This window comes from Martes martes (genome assembly GCF_963455335.1).
Source record: "Martes martes genome assembly, chromosome: 11".
In the NCBI taxonomy this organism is placed as follows: Eukaryota; Metazoa; Chordata; class Mammalia; order Carnivora; family Mustelidae; genus Martes; species Martes martes.
The window spans coordinates 105,632,409-105,654,366 of NC_137899.1; the positions used below are offsets into that span (position 1 = coordinate 105,632,409).

General features: G+C 54.2%; 1 protein-coding gene across 5 annotated transcripts in view; it reads left to right on the top strand.

Annotated features, from left to right (window-relative positions):
• RBM33 (RNA binding motif protein 33) overlaps positions 1-16,624 on the top strand; it is a 132,223-nt gene extending 115,599 nt beyond the window's left edge. For 3 of the 5 annotated variants that reach the window (XM_080818218.1, XM_080818219.1, XM_080818221.1), the window contains exons 15-18: positions 1,393-1,599; positions 6,307-6,495; positions 13,588-13,676; positions 13,997-16,624. In XM_080818218.1, coding sequence (XP_080674344.1) covers positions 1,393-1,599; positions 6,307-6,495; positions 13,588-13,676; positions 13,997-14,045 — 534 coding nt within the window. In that variant the 3' untranslated portion in view covers positions 14,046-16,624. Of the gene's footprint in view, positions 1-1,389; positions 1,600-6,306; positions 6,496-13,587; positions 13,677-13,996 lie in introns of all 5 variants that reach the window. The other 2 variants (XM_080818217.1, XM_080818220.1) reach the window with 2 other exon arrangements.
• Positions 16,625-21,958: the final 5,334 nt, after the last annotated feature.

Here is a 21,958-nt window from a genome sequence, read left to right on the forward strand (position 1 = left end):
TTTTTACACAAATCTTACCTACACCTGTCTTGCTGCAGCCCTGTCCCTTCACTTTATTCCACTAAACTGTCTCTAACAGGTCAGTGTAGAGGGGAGAGAGGCACCGAGTACGGGGGCCACTGCTGCGCTCATTCCCGCAGCCCCTTGTGGAAACACTGGAGCCTGAGCAGGCAGGGGCTGGGCTCGCAGCGCGGGTGAGGAATGGGGCCTCTCGGCACACCCGGCCTCTGGCACACCCGGCCTCCGGCTCTGCTCAGGCCACGTGGTTTAGCAGGGCTAGAGCGCGTGCTCCTCTGTCTGCACTTTCTTTCTTGGCCCCCGGCTGCTCTCCCTTACACGGAAAGCAGCCCACAGACGCCGTCCAGAGAGGTGTTGTGTGCTGCCTGGCGGTGTCGTGAACGTAAATAGTGCAGCTTGAGTGTGCTCGGGCAAAAATCCGAGCGAGACCACATTGAAGGTTTGTGAATCGGTGGCGTCCCAGCCACCGAGCCTTGGAGGCCCCCAGGAGGCGCAGAACGGGAGACCATTGTAGAACGAGGACGGGCATGAACGCTATTGGCGGAAGAAAAGGATGGTTTCAGGCAGGTGGCTCTCTGTTAGGGGGAACGTGGGGGACCTGCAGAAATGAGACAGGGCCCGTGGCCTGCTGCTGATGGAAAACCTCCTGCTTCTGGGGAGGTTGGCTCTTCCGCAAGCCCCGGTTTGGGAGCTCTGAGTGATCCCATTTGGGGCCTGTGCTTTTCTTCTTAGGAAATACAACCATTTTTAAGATCAGGAAACAAGGGGTTGTCAGTGAAACAAAAGGTTCTGATCCTTGTGAAGCTTGTAATAGGGCCCGCGAGTCCCACCTCCGAAATCACAGACGTGGGGACGGAGGCACTTGCGTCTCAGTGGGGGGCAGGGTGCAGGGGGGAGGGCCAGGCTCCCCGCCGTGTCCCCAGGGCCCCCTCTGGCCACAGCCAGTCAGCTGCATTCTGAGGACAGTCCCATTTGCATTGCAAGGCGGGTTAAAAGTTTGAAACCACTGCCCCACGAACTGTCAGATTTTAGCAAGAACGCTCTCGAAAGCGGCAGGCGCAGGTTGAGTATGAAGTATTTCTAAGTTCAGCAGTATTTCACTGGGCTAAACAGCCCGTACTTTAATCTGCAGACCTCTTGAGTAGATACAGTAATTAAAGATCTCCGTGGTTTAAATTTCACCAATACGATGAAAACCCACGCACATCAGATGAGAAATGTCCTTAGTGGCTCTAGTGAAAGGATAGGTGGTTTTTCACTTGTTTGAAACGGTCTGCTCTCAGGTGAGGGCTCACCACGGCGGGCCCCGAGGCTGGGGAAGGCCGCCCGCCCGGCCGCACGGGTACTGACCAGCACGCTGCCTTGTTTCAGCAGGGAGGAGAGAGCGACGGCTTTTTTCACCCTGAGGGCCAGCCCCAGCGGCTCCCACAGCCCCCAGAAGTGAGACAGCAGCCCGCCCGCAAGGTGACGCTGACCAAGGGGGCCCTTCAGCAGCCCCAGCACCCGCCAGTGGGGTCCCACGTGCACTCGGCCGGCCCTCCGGGCATCAAGAGCATCCCGGGAGTTCATCCGGCCAAGAAGGTACTGCCTGTTAGCTGGGCCGAGTGCTGCCGACGCGGGGCCGTCCTCCTGCTCCTGGCGGTAGCGGTCAGCGTGTGGACAGTTGTCGGATAGCAGGGCCGCGCGCGCAGTAGGAGGGCTCGAGCAGACTTGCAGATGGACGGTAGTCTCCTTTGTTCTGGCTTCGGAGGCTGTGTGTTCACAAAAGGACTTCCCTCTCCTGACTCTGTAACGGGACACGTCAGGGAAAGGCCACGCAACCGGGGCGTGTGGCTCTTTTCTCCCGCTCTGACCCGTGCGCTGGGGACAACCCTGTGCGCACAGACCCCGGGCCGGCGCACCTCCTCCCCTGCTCGCTGGCTCTCCGGGCTCCGCAGAGCAAGAGGCAGAGGGACGTTTGCTCCGCCACTTCCATGCTCTTTCCCCGGTTCACAGGCGGGAAGGCGAGGCCTTTGGGGGTGAAGGACCCTGCCTGAAGGAAGTGACCCTGCCCTGGTTCCTTTCTCCTTCCTTCGCTCTGAGGATTAAAGGGGTCCTGACCGACGGTGGGACAAGAGACGGGGCATCCAGAATGCCTTCCGCGGAGGTGCCTGTTCTCCTTTTGCGCACTGAATTTAAAACCTCCCCTAGGAGAAGAGTGTCTGCTTTGTCCCGTTATGTCCCTGTGGTAGGGCACCCTTCCCCTCATCTGGTAGGGGAGCTGTCTCTGGGACTTCCCCAAGGCCTCCGCCTCTCTGCCCGAAAGTAAAGTCTCCTCTTGGTGCATAAGTCAGATGCCCCTCGTCTGATGGAGTTACGCAAGGGAAGAGGCAGGGCAGCAACCCCTGCTTTGAGTTTCTTCTGGAAAGCTCTGCAGTCTCCCAGCTCTTCCTCTCTGCTCGTACTCCTACTGATACTCAGGAGTAATAGTACCACTGTGAAGGCCATTCTGGGTCTTGGGAGTATTTAAATGACTTTGTCGACATCATAAGCACTTGATATAGGAGCGAACAAAATTATTCCCTTTTTGCAACAGGACGGGGGTACAGACATGAAGTCTTAACTTCAGTCTTTGAAGGTTGCTCCGGTCTAAACTGACTTCAGTCAGGGGCTGTCCCCCGTACACGAGGAGAGACGTTAGAGGCCTCCTGCCCCTGCCAGCTGTGCGCATCTGAAACCTTTGCTCTCCTGTGAAGTGAGGACGGCAGTGTTTCCTAGCTCACCTGGGCCCTTGGGAGGATTTCATAAGAAGATGCAGATAAAAAGCATGATCCCTGGTGTATAAGGGAAGCGTTTGGTAAAGGATATTATTATTAATATTGTAACTTATTGTAGCTAGAATATAAGAATACTTACTTATTGCTGGTTTCCAGCCAGTTTTACTTGCAACTTTCCCCCTCCAATTCCACTGTAGTTAATTTCCGCAGAATTCCACACATTACCCGGTGCTCACTGTGCTGAGTGTGCACTTAATCCCCTTCGCCCATCTCACCCCTCCGCCCACCGGCCTCCCCCACACCCCTGCCGGGTGACCACCGGTTTGTTCTCGAGAGTTAAGAGTCTGTTTCTTGGTTTGCCTCTTTTTTTCCTTGTACATTTTTTTTCTTAAATTCCATATGAGGATGAAATCATATGGTATTTTTTTCTTTTTGACTGACTTTGCTTAGAATAACACTCTCTGGCTTCATCCACATCATTGCAAATGGCAAGATTTCATCCTTTTTGTGGCTGAGTAATACTGCACGTGTGTGTGTGTGTTACACGTATGCACACGCGTGCACACCCACACCCCACATCTTCTTCCTCCGTCTTCCAGTGGACACTGGGGCTGCTTCCACAGTTCAGCTGTTGTGTTGTTGATTTTAGCCGTTCGGACAGCTGAGGTGCTCGCCCGCTGTTGTTTTCATTAGCCCCGATGAGGCATGACGTGGGCCACCTTTTCATGTGTCTATTGGCCACCTGGAAAGAACTCCTTTGGAGAAATGTCTGTCTTCTGCCCGTTGTTAATTGGATTATTTGGTTTTAGGGTATTGAGTTGTATCAGTTCTTTATGGATTTTGGGTACTAGACCGGCATCAGATAGGTCATCTGCAGATGGCATCTCCCATTCCGTAGGCTGCCGTTTTCAGTGTTTAACTTGCCGAGCTTTTTATCGTGCTGCCGTCCCAGTGACTGATCTTTGCTTTTGCTGCTCTTTCTTCAGGAGACAGTAGGAAACTGTGGTTATGACCAGTGTTAGAGAATTACTGCCTGTGCTCTCTTGTAGGATTTTTATGATTTTAGGTCACACATTTAGGTCCTTAATCCATTTTGAGTTTATCTCTGTGTGTGGTGTCAGAAGTGGTCCCGTTTCATTCTGCACGTGGCTGCTCCGTTTTCCCAAGACCACGTGTTGAAGAGACTTTTTCCCATTGCGTACTCTTGCCTCCTTTATTTTTTTAATTTTTAAAGATTTTATTTATTTATTTGTCAGAGACAGAGAGCACAAGCAGGCAGAGAGGCAGGCAGAGGCAGAGAGAGAAGCAGGCTCCCCGCTGAGCTTCTAAGAAGCCTGATGTGGGACTCGATCCCAGGACTCTGGGATCATGACCCGAGCGGAAGGCAGTGGTTTAACCAGCTGAGCCACCCAGGCATCCCTTCTTGCCTCCTTTATCAAAGATTAATTAGCCATACAGTTCTGGGATTATTTTTGGGTTTTCTGTTCTGTTCCCTTAATCTGCATGTCTGTTTTTGTGCCAGTGGTGTACTGTCTTGATCACTCCAGCTCTGAGGTATCATTCGAAGTCTGGAATTGTGATGCTTCCAGCTTTGCTTTCCCTTTCCAAGGTCACTTTGCCTATTTCGGGTCTTTTGCGGTTCCAGACAAAGTTTAGGATTGTTCTAGTTCTATGAAAGGTGCTGTTGGCATTTTGACAGGGATTGCACTAAATGTGTAGACTGCTTTGGGGTATTGTAGACATTTTAACATAATTTGTTCTTCAGGCCGTGAACGTAGAACGTCTCTTCATCTCTCTGTGTCATCTTCAGTTTCTTTGACCTGTGTTGTGTGGTTTTCAGAGTACGGGTCTTTCCCGTCCTAGGCTTATTCCCAGGTGTCTTATTTTTGGTGTAACTGTAAATGGGTTTGTTTTCTTAATTTCTCTTTATGTTGTTTCATTATTAATGTATGGGAATGCAACAGATTCCTGTACATTGATTTTTTTTTTTTATCCTGCGACTTTGCTGAATTCATTGATCAGTTCTAGTGGATTTTTGGTGGCGTCTTTAGGGTTTTCTGTGTATGGTATCGTGTCAGCTGCAGGTAGTGAGGGTTTCGCTTCTTCCTTACCAGTTTGGATGCCTTTTATTTCTTTACCTTGTCCGATTGTTGTGGCCAGGACTTCTAGTCCTGTGTTGAATAAAAGTGGTGAGAGTGGACATCCCTTTCTTGTTCATGATCTTTGGGGGAAAGCTCTCAGTTTTTCTCCCTTGAGTGTGGTGTTTGTTGGCTGTGGGTTTTCATATATAACCTTAATCAAGTTGAGGTATGTTCCCTCTAGACCTATTTTGTTGGTTTTTAATCATGAATGGATATTGTACTTTGTCAGATGCTTTTTCTGCATCTGTTAAAATGATCGTACAGTTTTTATCCTTTTTCTTATTGATGTGATTTACATGTACCTTTTGATGCATGTTTTCCAGTGTGACTTCTCTTGAAATATCCTTTTGCACTTTTCAAAAACTCATTTCCCAGGTGGAGTTTTGTTGCCTTCTGGGGAGTGTTAAGAAATGTCAGTTTGTATGCCTTTCCCTTTGTGCGGTGCCCTGTTCACGTGCAAAAGTTCCTTTATGATTTCCACTTAACCTTCCTCTCTGCCCTTTTCTGGGATGGAACAGGGGATCATTTTTGTCCCTTTGTACCCGGACTCAAGGGCAGAATTAGGGTTAGGATGTCTGGAAGCCCTGGTGCTGTTGAGTTTCACTGCTGCCCTGCAGAGGACAAGTAGTGTTTTAGAGAAAGCACTCGGCACGTGGTACTTATCTCATTTTCTAATTAGAAAATACCAGAAAGAGTCCGTGTCTCCTCTTCTTTAGAAAAGACCCCATAAGAGTAGTTTTGAACCCTTGGGCAACTTAAAAATCTCCTGAGGTTGGGGCCCTGCCTTAGACCAGGGACCTCGTCACTGAGGTGGCAGCGGGCGTGCGGGCATCGTTGTGCTTGGGATTTGGTGGCGGTACGAAAGCGCTGTGATGTGCGGGATGGTACAGCAGCCGGGAGGTGACCCCCGCTACAGAACCTGCTCAGGTTCTCAGGGTGCCGGCCACCCAGAGTCACGAGGAGCCTCGGGTCTATAACGTTGTGGCATGGTGGCACCAGTCCCCACGGATGTGGCCTGGAGTACGCCGGGAGAAATTTGGGCTCTGGAGTTGTTGGCACCAGACCCAAACAAGTTTCTCGACCCCTCTGATCCTGCCACTGCTTCCGCCAGCGGTGGTTACGTGGAAGGTGCCTCCTCCTGCTGTGCTTGGTACCGAGGTAGATGCACACTCGGCGCTGCTGTGGTTTTCCTTAGCCTCCGCCCAGACTTGGGGGGGTAGTTTCACCTTGACATTCAGGTCTGCTCTGGTGGTGGGTGAACGTACAGCCGATCCCGTAGCTCGTGGTTGATTTTAATGGATTCTGAGTTGTTTGTCCACTTGTATAATCTTAGTAGCTGTGGGGAAAAAATCCAAAGCTCCAAAGTCAAACTGTACTTTTGCTGTTGCCAGGTCCTCATGCACGGGAGAGGCCGAGGCGTGGCCGGAGCGATGGGCCGGGGACGCCTGACGCCGAACAAGCAGAACCTCCGGGTGGTGGAGTGTAAGCCTCAGCCCTGTGTCGTGTCTGTCGAAGGGCTCTCCTCGTCCACGACTGACGTCCAGCTGAAGAGCCTGCTGACGTCAGTGGGTCCCATTCAGGTGTGTCCCCCGGAGCCCGTTCCCAGGACCCACCAGGTCTCGATTAATTCCCTTTTGGTTACTTCACGTTAAAATAGCGCATTTGAGAAGAAAGACGCATGCGTTATTTACTGGGGATACCTAATATCAGAACTTCTGCCTTAGATTATTTGGAAATTTTCAGATGCTCAGTTATGCAACATATGAAATAATCTTGCCGAGTCCTCACATTATCCTGACGCCCTCTGCTCTGTCGTACACTCTCGGTAGTAATAACTTGAAACTTTTAAAGCATCTACCCTCCTTGACCCTAATTTGGAGAAATAGCTCTCACATGTTAACAACTAAGAAACTTGGTTTCGATTTTACAAACATGAGATAACACAGACTACAGTTTGATCTCTGTCTTACGACGGGCAGTTTCTGAATGCTCAGTAGTCTCCGCTGAGCCGGCTGCAGGTGCACCCAGGTCCGTGGTAAATACCGTTGTCCACGCAAACGCCCGGCCTCTGCATCCTCTCCGGTCTTCCAGGTACACCCGCAGAGAAGCCAGCTGGCCTGGGTTTCCTTGAGCTTTGTGTGTCTCGGGTCGTCGTGTCCTGTCTGCATCCGAGTCATGGCCTTCTCCTGTCCCACCCTCCCGCATCCCCATCCCAGATGCCATCCGCACCGCGTCAGGTCCCCCGTGGGCAAGACGTGGAGTGTGAACGTCAGACTTGTGCGTGCTTTCCTCTCAGGCTATTTTACAGCCTCTTGTTGCATGAGTGAATGGGGAAACATTTTCAGACTAGAGTTGATGCAAATAATTTTTAACATGTTTGAAATCTATCTACCATTGAGAGTCAGTCACTACATGTGAGGTGTGGATGAAAATGCTCCCAAAACCCGCCCTGTTCTTCATTTCTGGACTCCTAGGGAGGCGGGGAGCATTAGTATCTCTTTGTGTGTCGTAATAGGAAGTTAGCACTTGGGCTTCCGTGTTGCGTGTGGTCGATAACGCAGGGCTGCGGCAGAGACGGGTGGTGACCCCCCGGGGCTGTCACGCTGCCTTCACTGGCAGCCCCTTCGCACAGGTCCCCGCGACGGGGGCGGGTTTGCGGGAGCAGAGCTGACAGGGGCACTGGACGTGCGTTAGCACGTGATTGTCCTGGTCAGAGTCTCCCTCGTGGTGGTGGAGAATCTGGAGTCCCCTCACAGTGGGTCCAGACTAACAAACCAGAGCCTAATCTGGGAGTTCTGAGGCCTGGTGTTTCCTGTGAGGGCTCGTGGGCAGTCTCATGTCTCCGTGTCTCTGTTTCCCCGTGGGCTGGGGGGTGACGGCGTGGCTGCTTTCTCCACAGTGGTCATGGCTTTGCTTCCTCACGCGGAGTCTTGGTAATTCTCCTGAGCATCTTCGTGGAACGTGGTTCTCAGGGTCCATACCTGGGCCACGGGCAGCTTCTCATCACACTGCTGCTTGGAGCCGTTGCCAGGGCACTAACCGTGGTCTTAACCATCTTAAAACTTGAATTTTGAATTTTGCATTTGGGGCCTATAGATCTCTTGAATGGCACTCCCCACCCCCCTGTTCTGAAAAGTATTGGAGATCAGTTAGTTATAAATAAAGTTTGGTTGAGGGAACCTAAAGCCAAACAAAAACAACGTTGGATTATTTAATGCCTTGTTCTAGGCTAGAAAGCGAGAGGAAGATAGGAGGAGGAGAATGCGTTTTCTGGGTTCCATCAGGTACCCTAAAAATGGGGTGGAAGGTGAGCTTCCATCCGCCCCGGAGAACTCCCTGGGGCGTGATGAACAGAGCACTTAGAGAGGGGCCTGTTCTTCCTCCCTGGGGAACAGAGAGAGCTCGCATCTTGCCAGTCTTAGTCCCATAGGAGGGTTTTGAGGGGGAGTTTATTAATTTTTAAACACCGTATTCACAAAAGGTCAAGTTTCTTAATTAAAAAAAACAAAAACAAACAAACAAAAAAAACCTAACATAACGAGGCCCTGCCAATGTTAGGTAGCTGAAGAGTGACACTGATTACACATTGGAGAATGACGTTTGGACGAGGCTCGCCCATGGCGTAAGTGCAGATCGGCCCGGAACTGATGGCGCCAGTGACCCGGACCTTCCTTGGCCCTGCCCAAGCCCTGCGTGGAGCTTGTGTGTGCGGCGGGCTCTGGTGCCACCTTGTGTCCACTTCGGGTAACAGCAAGTGGTGGTATCTGGGGCAGGGAGGTACCCTGTTCCTTTGGGCCTTTATGATAGAGAAAATCGTTGCGCTGAACCGTGGAACCGGAGAGGTGCTCTCAGTGTGACGCTGGACCGTGACCGGGCGGCCGTTTCTTCTAGATGAACGCGGTATTCCCTTAAATGGTGCTCAGAAGCCTCTCTAGAAAGTCTGGTGTAAGGCCTGTGTTCGACTCCTTCTCTACGGAGCCGGAAAAGACCTGTTACAACCAGGGCGTAGCAGTGGTGTGAGCAGTACAGGGGCGTGTTCTGAGTTTCAGGGGAGCGGGGCACAGTGGGGGAGCCGAGTGGCGCTCCGAAGCAGCGATGGCGGGAGTCTGATCTGTGAGAAGGCCGTGCCTCGGTCTGCAGACCCAGTGGGAGGCAGCTGCACCTTGCTCACGGGGGGCCGGAGCCACTGTGGGCAGCGGCATGCACGCCCAGCTGCTGGCTGGTGACCTGCACGGCTTCCCGCAGGAATGACCCTGACCACCTGCTCTGTCCTGAAACCCGGAAGCCAAGGGAGCTCTTGGGGTCGGGACATAGGCTGGTTGAATCACCTGTGGCTTTTTTGCTTCGTTGTCTTTACTTCCCCTTTTGCTAGGTATGCCTGAAATGGTGCCAAGGAGAGAAATTTGTTACCTTATAAATAAGTGAAATGTCATGGTGTAAAATCAAAAAAGTAGTTTCTTCACCAAAGCAGAACATTTGGAATCACTTAATGAGACTCTGTGGCCGGTTCCCTGCTGTGATCATCGCTGATACCACCAATCCGGAGAACGGGGCAGCGGTGCTGTGCACACTCTCTCTGCGGCCCAGCGGCTGTGCGGGTCGTCCCCGAGCTGGGACCAGAGTAGGGGAGGCCCCAGGCAGCTTGTTGCGGAGGCTGCAACAGCCCCTCGCCCTGCAGCCAGGGTTGCACCCGCACCGGGCTCTGCGACGAGGCACTGGGGCAAGTCCCGGTGCTGCCGGTTCTGGGCATGTAGCGCTCGGACAGCGCTCCCCCTCCCCTCGCACTCGGGTCGCCTGCACGAGAACTTGAGCGCTCCTCGTAGCTCTCCGTCGTGCCCTGGCAAACCTTGAGGGGTGGACGAGGCCGGTGGCCTCCACGTCGCCCTTGAGGGGCAGTGAGCGAGACAGGACGAACCCAGCTGCAGGGGCAGGTGTGCTCTTGGAAGGGGATGCTGACCCCAAGGGGGCGCGCTCCTGATCAGCCCCTCTGGGCACTGCTCTCCGCTTGTCAGGAGCACGTCTCGGTCTGCTCTGAAGTGTGGCTGGTTCTGAGCCACCAGGAGGTGCTGGAGGAGGCTTGACTGCCCGGCGACAGTAGTGCAGCCGTTCTGCAGCTGAGGACACCGGGGAAGGAAAGCACTAGGTATGGTCAGCGTAGGTGGACCACAGACCCATGCCATAAGGTGTGAAGAAAATAGAGGGGTGGACACATGTTCTGAAGCTATACTGTGAAAAAACCCATCCTGAAAACTGTGTCAGGAACCCAGAGGAAGAACGGATTTTCAGGAGCTCCGTGCGACAGCCTGAGAGTGCTTTTTTTTTTTTTTTTGAGACAGAGAGGGAACACAAGCAGGGGGAGCGGGAGAGGGAGAAGCAGGCTTCCCGCCGAGCAGGGAGCCTGATGTGGGGCTTGATCCCAGGACTGAGATCATGACCTGAGCCGAAAGCAGACGCTTAACGACTGAGCCACCCAGGCGCCCCCAGCCTGAGAGCTCTTAAAAAGAGCGTGCTCGCGTGGGTTCTCACGGGCAGATTCGTGTAGCAGGAGGGAAGCTGGGCCAGCCGCGAGGCGGGGGGCGGGGGGCCATTGACGTCAGCACGAGCAGCGTCAGCTTGCAGAACTACAGGTGAATGTGCCTGGGCCCTGGGACTTGAGCAAGGACAGGGACTGGACTCCGGAGCAGAGGGGACCGGACCGAGCCTGTTGCTAAGCTGGGGCGGGGGGGGAGCGGCAAAGGGACTGCCTGCCTTGCAGGGTGCATTTTCTGCGGTCAGTACTGTTCACTGCTCTGGGGACATGGTCCTGCTGGGCATGGAGAACAGGCCGGTGGCGCTGGCTGCAGGGGGAGCTTCTGTGCTCTCCGTGCCCCTCGGCTGGCCTCAGCGGGGCCCACCCACGGGTGTCCGGGTCAGGGCTGCAGCCGTTTCACTTGTGCTTAAAGCAGCTGTTAGCATTCTTGGCTTGAAGGGATCACTGAAGTGCTGGGGAAGCAGCTTGTTTATTTTCGAAGGTTTCATTTATTTGCGAGAGAGAGAGCACAAGTTGGGGAAGCGCCAGGGCAGAATGCGGGGCTCGATCCCAGGACCCCAGCATCACCACGACCTGAGCTAAAGACAGGTGTTTAACCGACTGAGCCAGGCAGGTGTCCCCTGGAGGTGGGGGGGGGAAGAAGACTAAACGGATTTTCAGGGCTGCAGAACCCTGATAGTGTCTTCATAACGTTGCAGTTTATCTGAGTGTGTGCACGTAGGCACGCACACGCGCACACGCATGCACGGGCTTCTGAGAAGGAGAAGGCACTTTCCCTAATTGGGAACAAGAGGTCAGGGATCTGAGTGACATGGACGTCTTCCTGGGATCCAGCCGTGGGCTGTCGGAGCCTGTCACTGTTCGTCACGTGTCAGGGTGGAGGGGGCTGGCCCCATGTTGGGGGGGCAGGGTGTCCGAGGGGGCAGCTGCCCACCCGGGTCTCATCGTGCATTTTGCTACTTAGAGAAGCACAGTTCCTTATTCTCGGGGAGGGAAGTGGTCTCCTCTCTGGGGATGAGGAGTCACGCACGGTGAAAGCCGGAGTGTTAGCTTGCCCCCTGCGAACCGGTAGGAAATGAGTTTTTCTTGACTGTTCCTAATAAAGTTCTTAAATGTTTAGAGGAGAGTTTAGGTGAGTTCTTCGGACGCGTGCCTGAGGTCTGTCTCAGCACTGGCAGCAGTCACTACCCTCGGGCCTCGGTGCCTGTGACCCTGTGGCTGGAGGAGAGGAGAGCAGGCCAGAGGCACACAGAGCCAGAAAGAAGGGCCCGGCAGTGGGCCCCCTGCAGGTGCTTGGGGACGGGGTGCGATTTGCAGCTGACTCTGCCATGAGCCGAGGCACGGTTCTTTGCCCACAGCCCCCCACCCCACCTGGGACCGAGCCCCAGAGTTGCAGCAGCTGACCTCATTCCAGGATGGGGCACTGGACGGCGGGAACAGCAACATGAGGCTGGTCACCTGGAGGAGAAGGTACCTCTGTCCAGTACCCGGGGTGCACCTCCCAGGCCAGGGAAGCCATGCTGCCCCAGGGTGCAGGCAAGGAGGCGGCGTTGACGAGATTCATCAGAGACCGCTTTATGGTGCTTTAGGTGTGCTGTTAATTTAATGAGAAGTGAAATCATCCAGAAAGTTCTTCTGCTTCCAGTTTTTATATTCCAAAGAAGAGGAGGAATCTGGTGCTCTAGGGAGCTTGCTTCGGCATGGCAGGCGGGCAGGCCCAGCTCAGCGCTACCCCGGGGGGCCGCTCCCGGTCGGTAGTCAGGGTGGGGACGGGTCCCCGGGTCCCGAGCTGACTGCTCCTCCTCCAGGGCTCTGCGTGCACAGCTCAGCGCTCCGGAGCTGGCCGACTTGAAACGGTTTCGTTTTCCGTGAAGCCCCGAAAGGTGACGTTGGGGAAGGTGGCTACGTTTTTGAGCTCTCCTCGCTGTATTGACTGGTAGACGCCTGCGGTTACTGAAATGAGGAATACTTGGTATTTTTAGCCACGTGTTTCCATTGTAGATCTTTGAAACATGCTTTACAATTAGTCCCATAGGTCAACACTTCTAAGGGCCATGGGTTACCATCATTTTTTCCCCTGGTTGCCCTGCTTCACTAAGAAGCCCAGATACTGAGGCATCGAGTCATGTGCTATCCCTGGGGCAGTGGCAGTGTGTCCTGGGGTGAGCAAGCGTCCAGCCTCAGCTGCCGCGTACCCTGCCCTCTGCAGAGCCTGGAGCCTGCACTGTGTCCCCCAGGGACACGTGCTGAGCTGGCTGCGTCACCAGGATACTTGGGAGACATCAGGCTCTTGAGGAGGGGCTGGCTGAGAGAGCACGCAGGTCTCCTCCTTTGACCTGCCCCTCCCGCATCCTCAGACCCTAAATCCCAAGGCCTCAGGGAAAACTCGGAGCCATGCGTCCTCTTCAGGGCAGGTGTGGGGACCAGGCCGGAGATGACCTCTGTCCAGTGCTCGCTTTTCAGACGAGTAAGATCCTCTCCGCTCAGCGGATCATTTCTTTCCTTCTGTCTTCTTCGCAGACTCACTTGGTTTTCACTGCAGAGAGTAGGGGCCTGGGGAATGGTTCTTTAGCGCCTGAAGATTTAATTTGCAGTGTCGCTTAGTGATCATCTTCTCAGTACAAAGTGTGACCAGATTGCCCTGGTGGCCGCCGCTGGCCGCGCTGCGCCTTGCTGTGACTAGCTGGATGCACGAAAGCCTCCTTTTACCCCAGCGGCAGCCGCGGGGTCCCGTCGCTAAACAGCAGTTCCCTCCCGCGTGAGGAGCACTGCTCTTTCGGAAAGTTTAGCGAGGGCCCTGCAGAGAATCGCCTGGCAGGAGGGCAGGCGGACAGGAAGCGACTCTCCACGCGTGTCCGCCAGCGGGCCTCACGGAAGGTTGAGGGAGAAGATTGAGTGGCTCGTGTGGCGGGACAAACCAGGCTGGGAGGATACAGGGGCGACTCATGGGAGTGACTGCTTTGGGTTAGATTGTCTGGATAAGATAAGAAAAATTGCCAGGGAGATAGAATTTTCTGCAGTGATCCAAGTGTCAGCCTGGACTCGAATTTTGTGTGAAAGCTACTGTATAAATATGTTGGGTGTTTGGGTTTTTTAAGCACGTACAACATGCTCTTAACATGTTTCTGTTTTTTTTCTCTAGAGTTTACAGATGCTTCCCCAGCAACGGAAAGCCATAGCTAAGTTCAAGGAACCAGCTCATGCGTTAGCATTTCAGCAGAAATTCCACAGGTATCCGGTGTATTCTGTGGTCAGGGCGCTGTGGGAGTTGGGTGGGAGAGCCTGTCCGCCGAGACGGCTTGGTGTTGTCCGTGCGTGTGCGCCCACCTGCTGCCGGACAGACGCACCAGGAATGTGTAAAGAGCACCCACGGCTCGCTCTTCTCTCCTGTGGGTCACCTGCCCCGTTTTTGTATTGTCTTCTCTGTCTGTCTGCATTTTTGATGATTTCGTGGATCTGGACCCACCACTTCAGTTTTCTGGTACCTTGCTAAGTTGACTCCCGATGCGTGGGGTCAGGTTGATGCTGACTATTGGTTTGCATTTCCACAGGCACATGATAGATTTGTCCCACATAAACGTGGCCCTGATTGTTGAGTGACGTCTGGCAGGAGATGCTGACCTGACACTGCCCGCGCTGTGGGGTTTCTTCGAGGAAGCGGCAGCGCGGAGTCCCCGCGAGCGTAGGCCTCCGTCTGCAGCCTTGCGTGACTGTTGTCCGGAGCGGCACACAGCCCAGTGTTGACGCCAGCACAGCTGGACTTGGGGACATGGCGGACTGGGGTTTGCTGTTAGACTGCTTCACGTTCTGTTGTCAGCACAGAGAACTACAGTTTCCGTTTGCTTTTGTTTTCCAAGTGCTCACAGTGCATGTAGACATCGTTCTTCGTGGTCGTACCGTGTGACCGATCACTTAGCTTCAGGAAGGTACATTAACGTCACAGATTCTTAAGTAGTTTTTCACAGCAAAGAATACTTGATAATGGTTGCACTTATCTTCAGTGCAGGCTAGATAGGTGTTTTTCCGGCCACGCGTAACTTGGCGCTGTCTTCTCAGAAAGCCCTCCAAAGGCTCTTGGAAAAATGTAGATTAAAACGCGGGTGGTTACGACCGACAGTTGCACGACCTGGAAAGCGGGGTGTGCGGGTGGCTGGGGCAGGTCCTGCCCCCTGTGACTGCTCCAGAAGCGCCCCGTGTGTTCCCAGTGCCAGCGGGGACTCCCACCCCTCTGCACCCTTCCCACATCAGGCAGCGGCCCTGGCAGGCCCCACCCCGCCTCCCTGGGCCTAGAGAAGGTGCCCATAGCGTGGCCACCTCGCGGCCCTTCCGGAGTCCCCTGTCAGGCAGGCGACAGTGCGTGTGGACGTGCGAGGTGGAGGGCCGGCCCGGAGCTTGAACACACCCGCTGGGGTTTTTTCCTTGTTTTAAGTGCATCCTGAAGGGGCATCTCTGCGTCCCTGGCTTGGTGACTTAGACGTTCTTTGGGAACCTGGTTAGCATTGCTTTGATGAACTTCGTGTTTTGGAAGGCCTTTTGAGCAGGGCTGTGCCATCCTCTGCGGACAGGAGCGGGTCCCCCCTTGTGCAGTGTGGCGCGAGGGACTGCCAGGCCCAGAGTGCAGTTGGAACGTGTTCTTAGCGCCCTGAACCCGCCGGAGGGGTTCTGGGTAGGTCCCTTCAGGCGAGACCCTTCCTTCCTGTACAGCAGCCTTTAGTAAAGTTCATTCTGGGCAACTGTTTTAAAAAGTGCCTTATTCAGTGTTTCTGCTCACGAAGGAGGCGCACTGTTGTGGGTTTATCGTGGCGTGGGCCTGGGCCGTCTGAGCCAGCACTAGAGGCCGGGCAGACTCTGGCCCGCTAGCTTGTTCCCACTGGAGACTGCCTGTTGGGCTGTTTAGTGGAGTTAGACAAGGTGGGAGCCCACAGCCTCTCAGTCTTCTGGGGGCCCTGGGAGCCTGTGTCGTCATGTTCCCCAGGGTGACATTTCTAGTGTGTTTCTAGTTGAAGCTCCCCGAGCTGCGGGGGAGTGTTCAGACCCCGCGGGGCTCGCTGCGGCGTGGCTCCCGAAGTGGCAGCGCGTGGTAGTGGCCAGCCGGAAGACGGTGCCGGTGGTTGGTGGCTGCTTTGCTAAAGGTCTGGTGCCAGGGGCCAAGCAGGCGGTCCTAGGATGCCCTGGAACACCCTCCAGCCAAGGTGCCCAGCCTCGCTGGTTCCCGAGGGCCCCAGTGACGCCGTGGGAGGCGGTGTCACGCCAGCGCCTCAGCTGGCCACCACGGGCTGCCCTGGCCGCTCTGGGCACTGGCAGATACGGCAGAGCTGAGGTGGTTTCATAGCATAGTTGGTTTGGTTCAGCCCAGTGGGCGCTGTGTTGAGGTGAAGAGCTTGACGGCCTGGAAGCTGTCCTCGAGAGCGCGCGGGCCACTTCCCCATGCGGGGCCGTGGGCGGCCTCTCCGTTGGTGGACTTGCTTTATCGCCCAGGACCACCTGATGCCATGAAACGGGGTAGTCTGAGTGTGCCGGGCCTTGACACCGAAGGGCTGCGCGTTGTCTCTGGAGAGTAGGCACAGAAACACGCCTCCGCGTCAGTGCCGGTCAGCTCGTCAGTCCTACGCGGGCTCCTCTGCCGAAGACAGACCTTGCGGCGACTTTCAGGTCTGCTTCTGGCGTTGTCTCAGTAGGACACGGGTGTCTGGGACGTGTGTGTCCTCTGTCTGCACACATGGAGGTTTCCTCTTGCTGTGACGTTCTTGAAAGCCTCGGGCCAAGGGGTGAGAAGGCTCGGCGCCGCCGCCTCCCTGCGCCCGGGCACTGCCCGGGAGCAAAGCCTTAGTTTCCTTGAAGGGCACTGCCGAAAAGGGAGGAAGCAGAGTTAGAAAGTAACAGTATCGCCCTGGCCGTGGTCAGCGCCGCCGGCTGAGCCCCCTTAGAAGGTCTGCTGCAACCATTATCTTTGTTCTTTACTTGTCACGCATTTAAATGAGATGCAGAAGCACTTAACATACTGTGTAAATACGGACCTTTTAAAATTAAAATGTTAATTGGAAATGCTTTCAATTCAGCAACAATCTTAGCTCTTTGTTAGTTCTTTTGTGTTGTCGTATCGAAGTTACGTGGACGCAGTTCCATAACTGTTGATGTGTTTGTGTGTATATTCGATTTTTATAAAGATGGTAGTAAGTCAATACATTTATCCTGACCTGTGTATTATTTGTTCCCAAATTCAGGAAGCTTGAAGTCAGTAAATCGCAGAGTACCGCGTAAGGTAATCGTAGTAGGTTCTGTAGAGCTGAGGCACTTTTTCTTCCTGCATTGTCTTGTTTTGACTTTGTGCTGTAATGTAAGCTCGCGGAGCCGCTTCTCCGAGCACTGCCGCTGGTCCGGCCACTTTGTTAAGTCCTTCTAATGATACTTTTCTAAAGGAGAAATCCTGGGTTTTTCCCCCAGAAGAAATGTTGAGGGCCCCCCCTCCCTTCTGGACAGGCAGCATCCCATGTAGGTGCCTGTACCCTCGCCCCGGGGGGACTGGCGGGTGGTGGGGGGCTTCATGACTACTTTTCACTGGGTTGTTTTCTCTTGATTTGTACTGGTCCTGCATGAACGCTTGTTGACACTGGGTTCTGTGGCATCTCTGAATTGTGACACAGCTCAGATCATGCACCTAGGGGTCTGTTTTCGAAGAACATTTTCCTTACTTGGCCAGCAGAAGACTTTGTTGCCCGTGGCAGGAGATTGGGAGAGCCGTCCAGGGTGGAGGGCGTGAGGGGAGGTGGGGAGGTGGGGAGGGGAGTTTTGCAGAATGAAAAAGTTGTAATAAGTATTATAATGAACTTCAGACGCACAGACTCTTTTAAGAGGAGTCGGCCAGTCAAGATGGGAGACTGGAGGGCTTGCAGGCGGCTCTCGCTGGGGATGGGAGGGCGCCCACCCGTCCGGAGAGCCACCCTTCCCGATGTGGGCCTTGAGCTCTTCCTCAGGAGGAGGCCGGACTGGCTCCCTGGGCTAGAGACGCAGGGAGGTGGGGCTTTGCTCAGAGGGTTGGTGTCGAGAGCCGGTCATTTTCATTCTTTTTTGTTTCCTTTTCTTTTGGCTTATGGTTTTCTGTTTTGTTCTGTTTATTTTATTTTATTGTTTTGTTTTTTAATTAATTTCTTTGTTGTTTAATTGAAGGTAAGCTCACCGTGCTGGTGGACCGCTGGACTGACAGGGACCCTGTTGCGGACAGTTGGGTTTTGGTAGGGGTCTGTGTGCCCAGTGCGGGACACCCTTGAGCCCCCCCTTGTCCCACGTAGCTCCCAGAGAGCCCCTGAGCCCGGCCGGCAGGACGTGCATCCCCGATCGGCTCGGGCCGCCCTCCGCGGATGGCTCTGGGCTCCCTGCCTGGCACACTGCCCTTCTCGGGGTCCTTTTGAGTTTCCCCTCTCTTCCTGCTTGGAGGACTTGGGAGTCTTACGTGCTCACGGGTAGACCTGATTTTCCTTCTTTTAGTCAGGTACTGAGTCCCAGCACTCACCACCTTTTTTATTATTTATTTGGGGTTGGGGTGGGGGTGGGGGGCTTCTGAGAGAACCCTTGTTGGTTCTTTACAGATTTTTAAGTGACATTATTCCAAAAAGGAATTTCCTGAACGGGAGGGGACAGGGCCAGGAGCCGGTTGCCCCCAGCCCCACCTCCTGTGAAGGAAGCCACGAGTTTAGATCATGTAGGGGAAAGTTGAGATGTTTTTACTGTGTTTAATGAGCATTTCGATTAACCTTCTCAACTATTTTTAAAACTTGTGAATGAAGCTTTATTTCGGACATTCGTAAATACGAACTCTCCCAAGGCACTTGGCCTTGATTCACTAGTAAATCCTAAGGATTTTGTGTAAGGTTTTTTGCAACCTATTTAATTGTCATCATTTAAAGCGCCCATGGTTTTATGTCCTAGAACCAAAGCAGAACTCCCTGATTCATATTGGATCCCAGGTGTACCTTCTTCTGGTAGCGTGTGGTTGGGAAGGATCATTGGTTTTACACGTTGTAACCTGCCTGTTCTAGAGAATGTTTTTAAAACTCTTAACTCTCTCTCTTCTGTGCTGTGTTGTGGTAGGAAATCTTGTTGAGACAGGCAGGTAGAGCAGGTATCTTTAGTGAGAAATTGCTTTTCTTTTTATTTCTAACCAACTAAAATGTAAAAAGATTATGTTGGTGTTTTGCTCTGTTTTATTTTACTTATTTTAAGACGTATGTAGAAAAATACAGGCCCTTTAAAGAGAAACAATGTAGTTTAAAATTTTTAATACATTGCAGAGTGACCTATTTTAACACATTCTGTATTTAGTAATACACTCTAGAAAGTCGAGCCTGAGGTTCTTGTAGCCATGATTTTCCTCTAAAGTTAGTTTTCTTTGTAAGGGCACATGTAGTGGAAGCTGATTTTTAAAGGCCTGTTTCCGTTTTGTAGCCTGCGCGGTGTTGCTTAGGCTCTGATGTGGGCGTTTGAACCAGCAACACACAGCGCACGGTCACCCTCTGAGCCGAAGGGCGAGCGAGCCTTTGTGCTGATAACCTGTCTTTGCTCTCCACAGGCCTGGGATCCAGGATCGCTTTTCCTCTGTGAGGATTTTAACTCTCTGTCTTCGTCTTTAATTCCACACTTTAATTTCCAGGTTTGATGACAGCGAAGCCTGAGATCTTTCCATGCCGAACTGCTGCTCCGTGGCGGGTGCCTCCGTCTTCCGGGGCCCGCGCGGCCCCCTCCTTCCTGTTCTCTTGCACTTTTCCTTCCCAAACCCGTCCGCCAGCCGCCGCTGAGAGCTGCTCTCCCCGCCTGGAAAATGACTTTCCTTGAGCTCCTCATCTCTGGATGTCCTCCTCCTCCTCCCCCTCCTCCTCCTCCTCCTCCTCCTTCTCCCCCCCCCTCCTCCCCGCCTTTCTCCGGCCGTCGACTTCCTCCTCTGCCACCGGCGCTGCATTCTTTCTGGCTCCTCTGTCCGGTCTCCCATGCAGAACGCCTCGGGGAGGGGGTACGAGGACGTTGTGCAAGTTTTCGCACCGTGTTTCAGTTCGGTTGCATCTCATCCTTTGCTTTGACAGGTTTTTACTCACGCTTTGTCCCCCCAGGTGTCCGCGGGAGAGAGCGACGGCTGACTTCTGTTACTTTGCAGTTTGGCTTGTAGGAGCGTGGGCGCCCTGGCCGCCGGCGTCGTGGCGCTCGCGGGCGGCTGCCCTACTCACCCCTTGTTTCGCCTCTACTTTTGCAGGACCCCTTGTGCATGAGTTCAGTGTTAGTTGGGGCGCGCCGGTTTTTCCGCTGGAAGTGGTGGCCTCTTTGACCCTTTGTTACCGCTCTCGCTGTGATCCTTCCTAACCGTAATGCGCCGCGCTGCCCGGCCGCCGTCTGCCGGCTCCGAGGCGGAGTCGCGCGCTGTGTTTGCGGGGAAGCGCGTTGAGAGTTCAGAAACCACCAGATGACTGAGTTGCTTTTCCTCTGGGTGGGTCTGCTGCGAGTTTTCTACCAAACGCTACACGTGCCACTGTGGGCGATGCGCTGCCTGGCTTTACCCCAGTTTTCACTTGCGCTAATGCCTGTGACAGCTTTATCAGGAATACGTGTGAAGAACGGTAGTGACGTGGTTTGAAAAAATGTACTGTGTGTGTATCATTTGTGTGACTCCATACCGAGACGTGTCTCGGACTGTATTGTAATTTGAAAGACGTGTTAATAAAATGCTTTGCACTTCTGTTCTGTTTGGAGCTTTTCTTTGATCTCGCCGCTCAGATGCGGTCCGGCCCTCGTCTCAGCCACGTGGACAACGCTGTGCCCCCCACCAACCCCAGAAGACTGGCAGGTTGTTTCCTCTGAGGAGAGGGGGGTGTCCCCAGGCCCCCCGGGTGTGCGCCCTCTGCCGTCAGCACCAGCTGGGAAATGGCCTCTAACAGGCGGACCCGCAGGAAGGTCAGAGCGGCTGCGCCACCGCACCCGCGTTCCGTGGTCTGCAGAGACCTCCGCTGACTCTGTGCTGCTCTGGTTGGAGGGCGTTCTATTTTCTGTTTACGTTTTTTAAGGCATTACAGATACTTGCTACAGGTTTTCAAAGGACGTTTGTACACTGGAGCCGGAGAACACCAGTCACCCTTAATGTCACACCCGTGTGCCCCCACTGTGTGCGACGCCCGGTTTGTTTGGGAAGTGGCACGGGGCGCCCTCTTGGGTGCCCCTCCATTTCCTGCATCATCCACGCTTACCATGTTGCTATGGAGTGCTCCTGTCTTCTGGTCTGTTCTGAAAGCAAAGTATTTTTAAAGTACCCCCCTCCCCCGTTGGAGGAAACCTTTGAGACCCCGACGTTGGCTCACATGTGCCCCTATGCTGGGATGGGAGTCGGGTGCTCGGTGGCCGCACCGCTCCCCGCCTCGCGAAGCCCACCTTTCTTACCTGTAGGAAGAGGGCTTACCTCGTGAAGATCAAGCCTCATAAGTCCCCCGAGCTGTGTGGGTGATATCAGCTCACTTGACTGATGGGATGAAAGATAACCCCCCATGTCCCGTCTCAGGAGTGGCCGTCACTCTCCACCCCAACCCCATGTTGCGGGACTCAAGGGCAAGTTCCCTTCTCTTGGTTGACCTGTCTGCATGGTACCTGCTTGAGTCTAGTGACAAAGGCCAACACGGGGGGATGACCACAGTGCTCCCATGAGGACGGGTGGGAGGGCCTTGGGTCTCCGCCAAGCATCGGCGGCGGCCTCAGTGACATGATTGTTACTCCTGGAGTCCTCCCGCGGCACACTTCATCACTTCCCCGGCCGCGGGGACGAGGAGGCCTCTGTCCAGGCCTGAGTGAGGAGGAGAGAAGGCAGGAGAAGAGGCTAATCTGGGGGGGAAACAGCGGGAAGTGATGCCCCACAGAGGTCTACACGTTGGATTGATTTCCTAGATCCAACTTAATGGACTTTTTCACCCTAAACCAGAATTTGAACGTGGCTAGTGATGGAAGCCAAAACCATTTTTTTCCCATTTTAATCCCTACTCCATGGCCAAGGTCTCTAAAACCTGGCCTTCGCCTCGAATGGTGGGATCTCTGCAGAAGCTGGGGCTGGAAATGCCTCTGGGTGTCGGGTAGTGAGCGGGAGACACTAGGGGAAGGGCGCTCCTTGCGGGATTCCTGTGTCCATGCTCGGTGCCCGCTCTGGGCCACACGCTGGCGGTGGTGGAGGGCGTTGTGCGTGGGGCTGCGTGCGTGTGGGGTCTGTGCCTGGGTCACTGCCCGGAGGAGGCAGCCGAAGTCCGCACCCCCGGCTTCTTCGCCTCCTGCGACAGGTGCTTTTACCAAAGCGCACATTCCTCCACTCCGAAGGGGAAGACTCACTGGTGAGTCCGAAGGGGGAGACTGGTGGGAGAGTGAGTCCTTGAGCAGGAGAGTCGCGCATGGGGCGTGGGGCTCCGGGAAGGGACAGTATGGCACGGTGTCTGGGCTGGAGGGCGGCTCCCCGATGCTGTCCTGAGACTGGCGAGTGCGGTGGCTGAGACGCACGC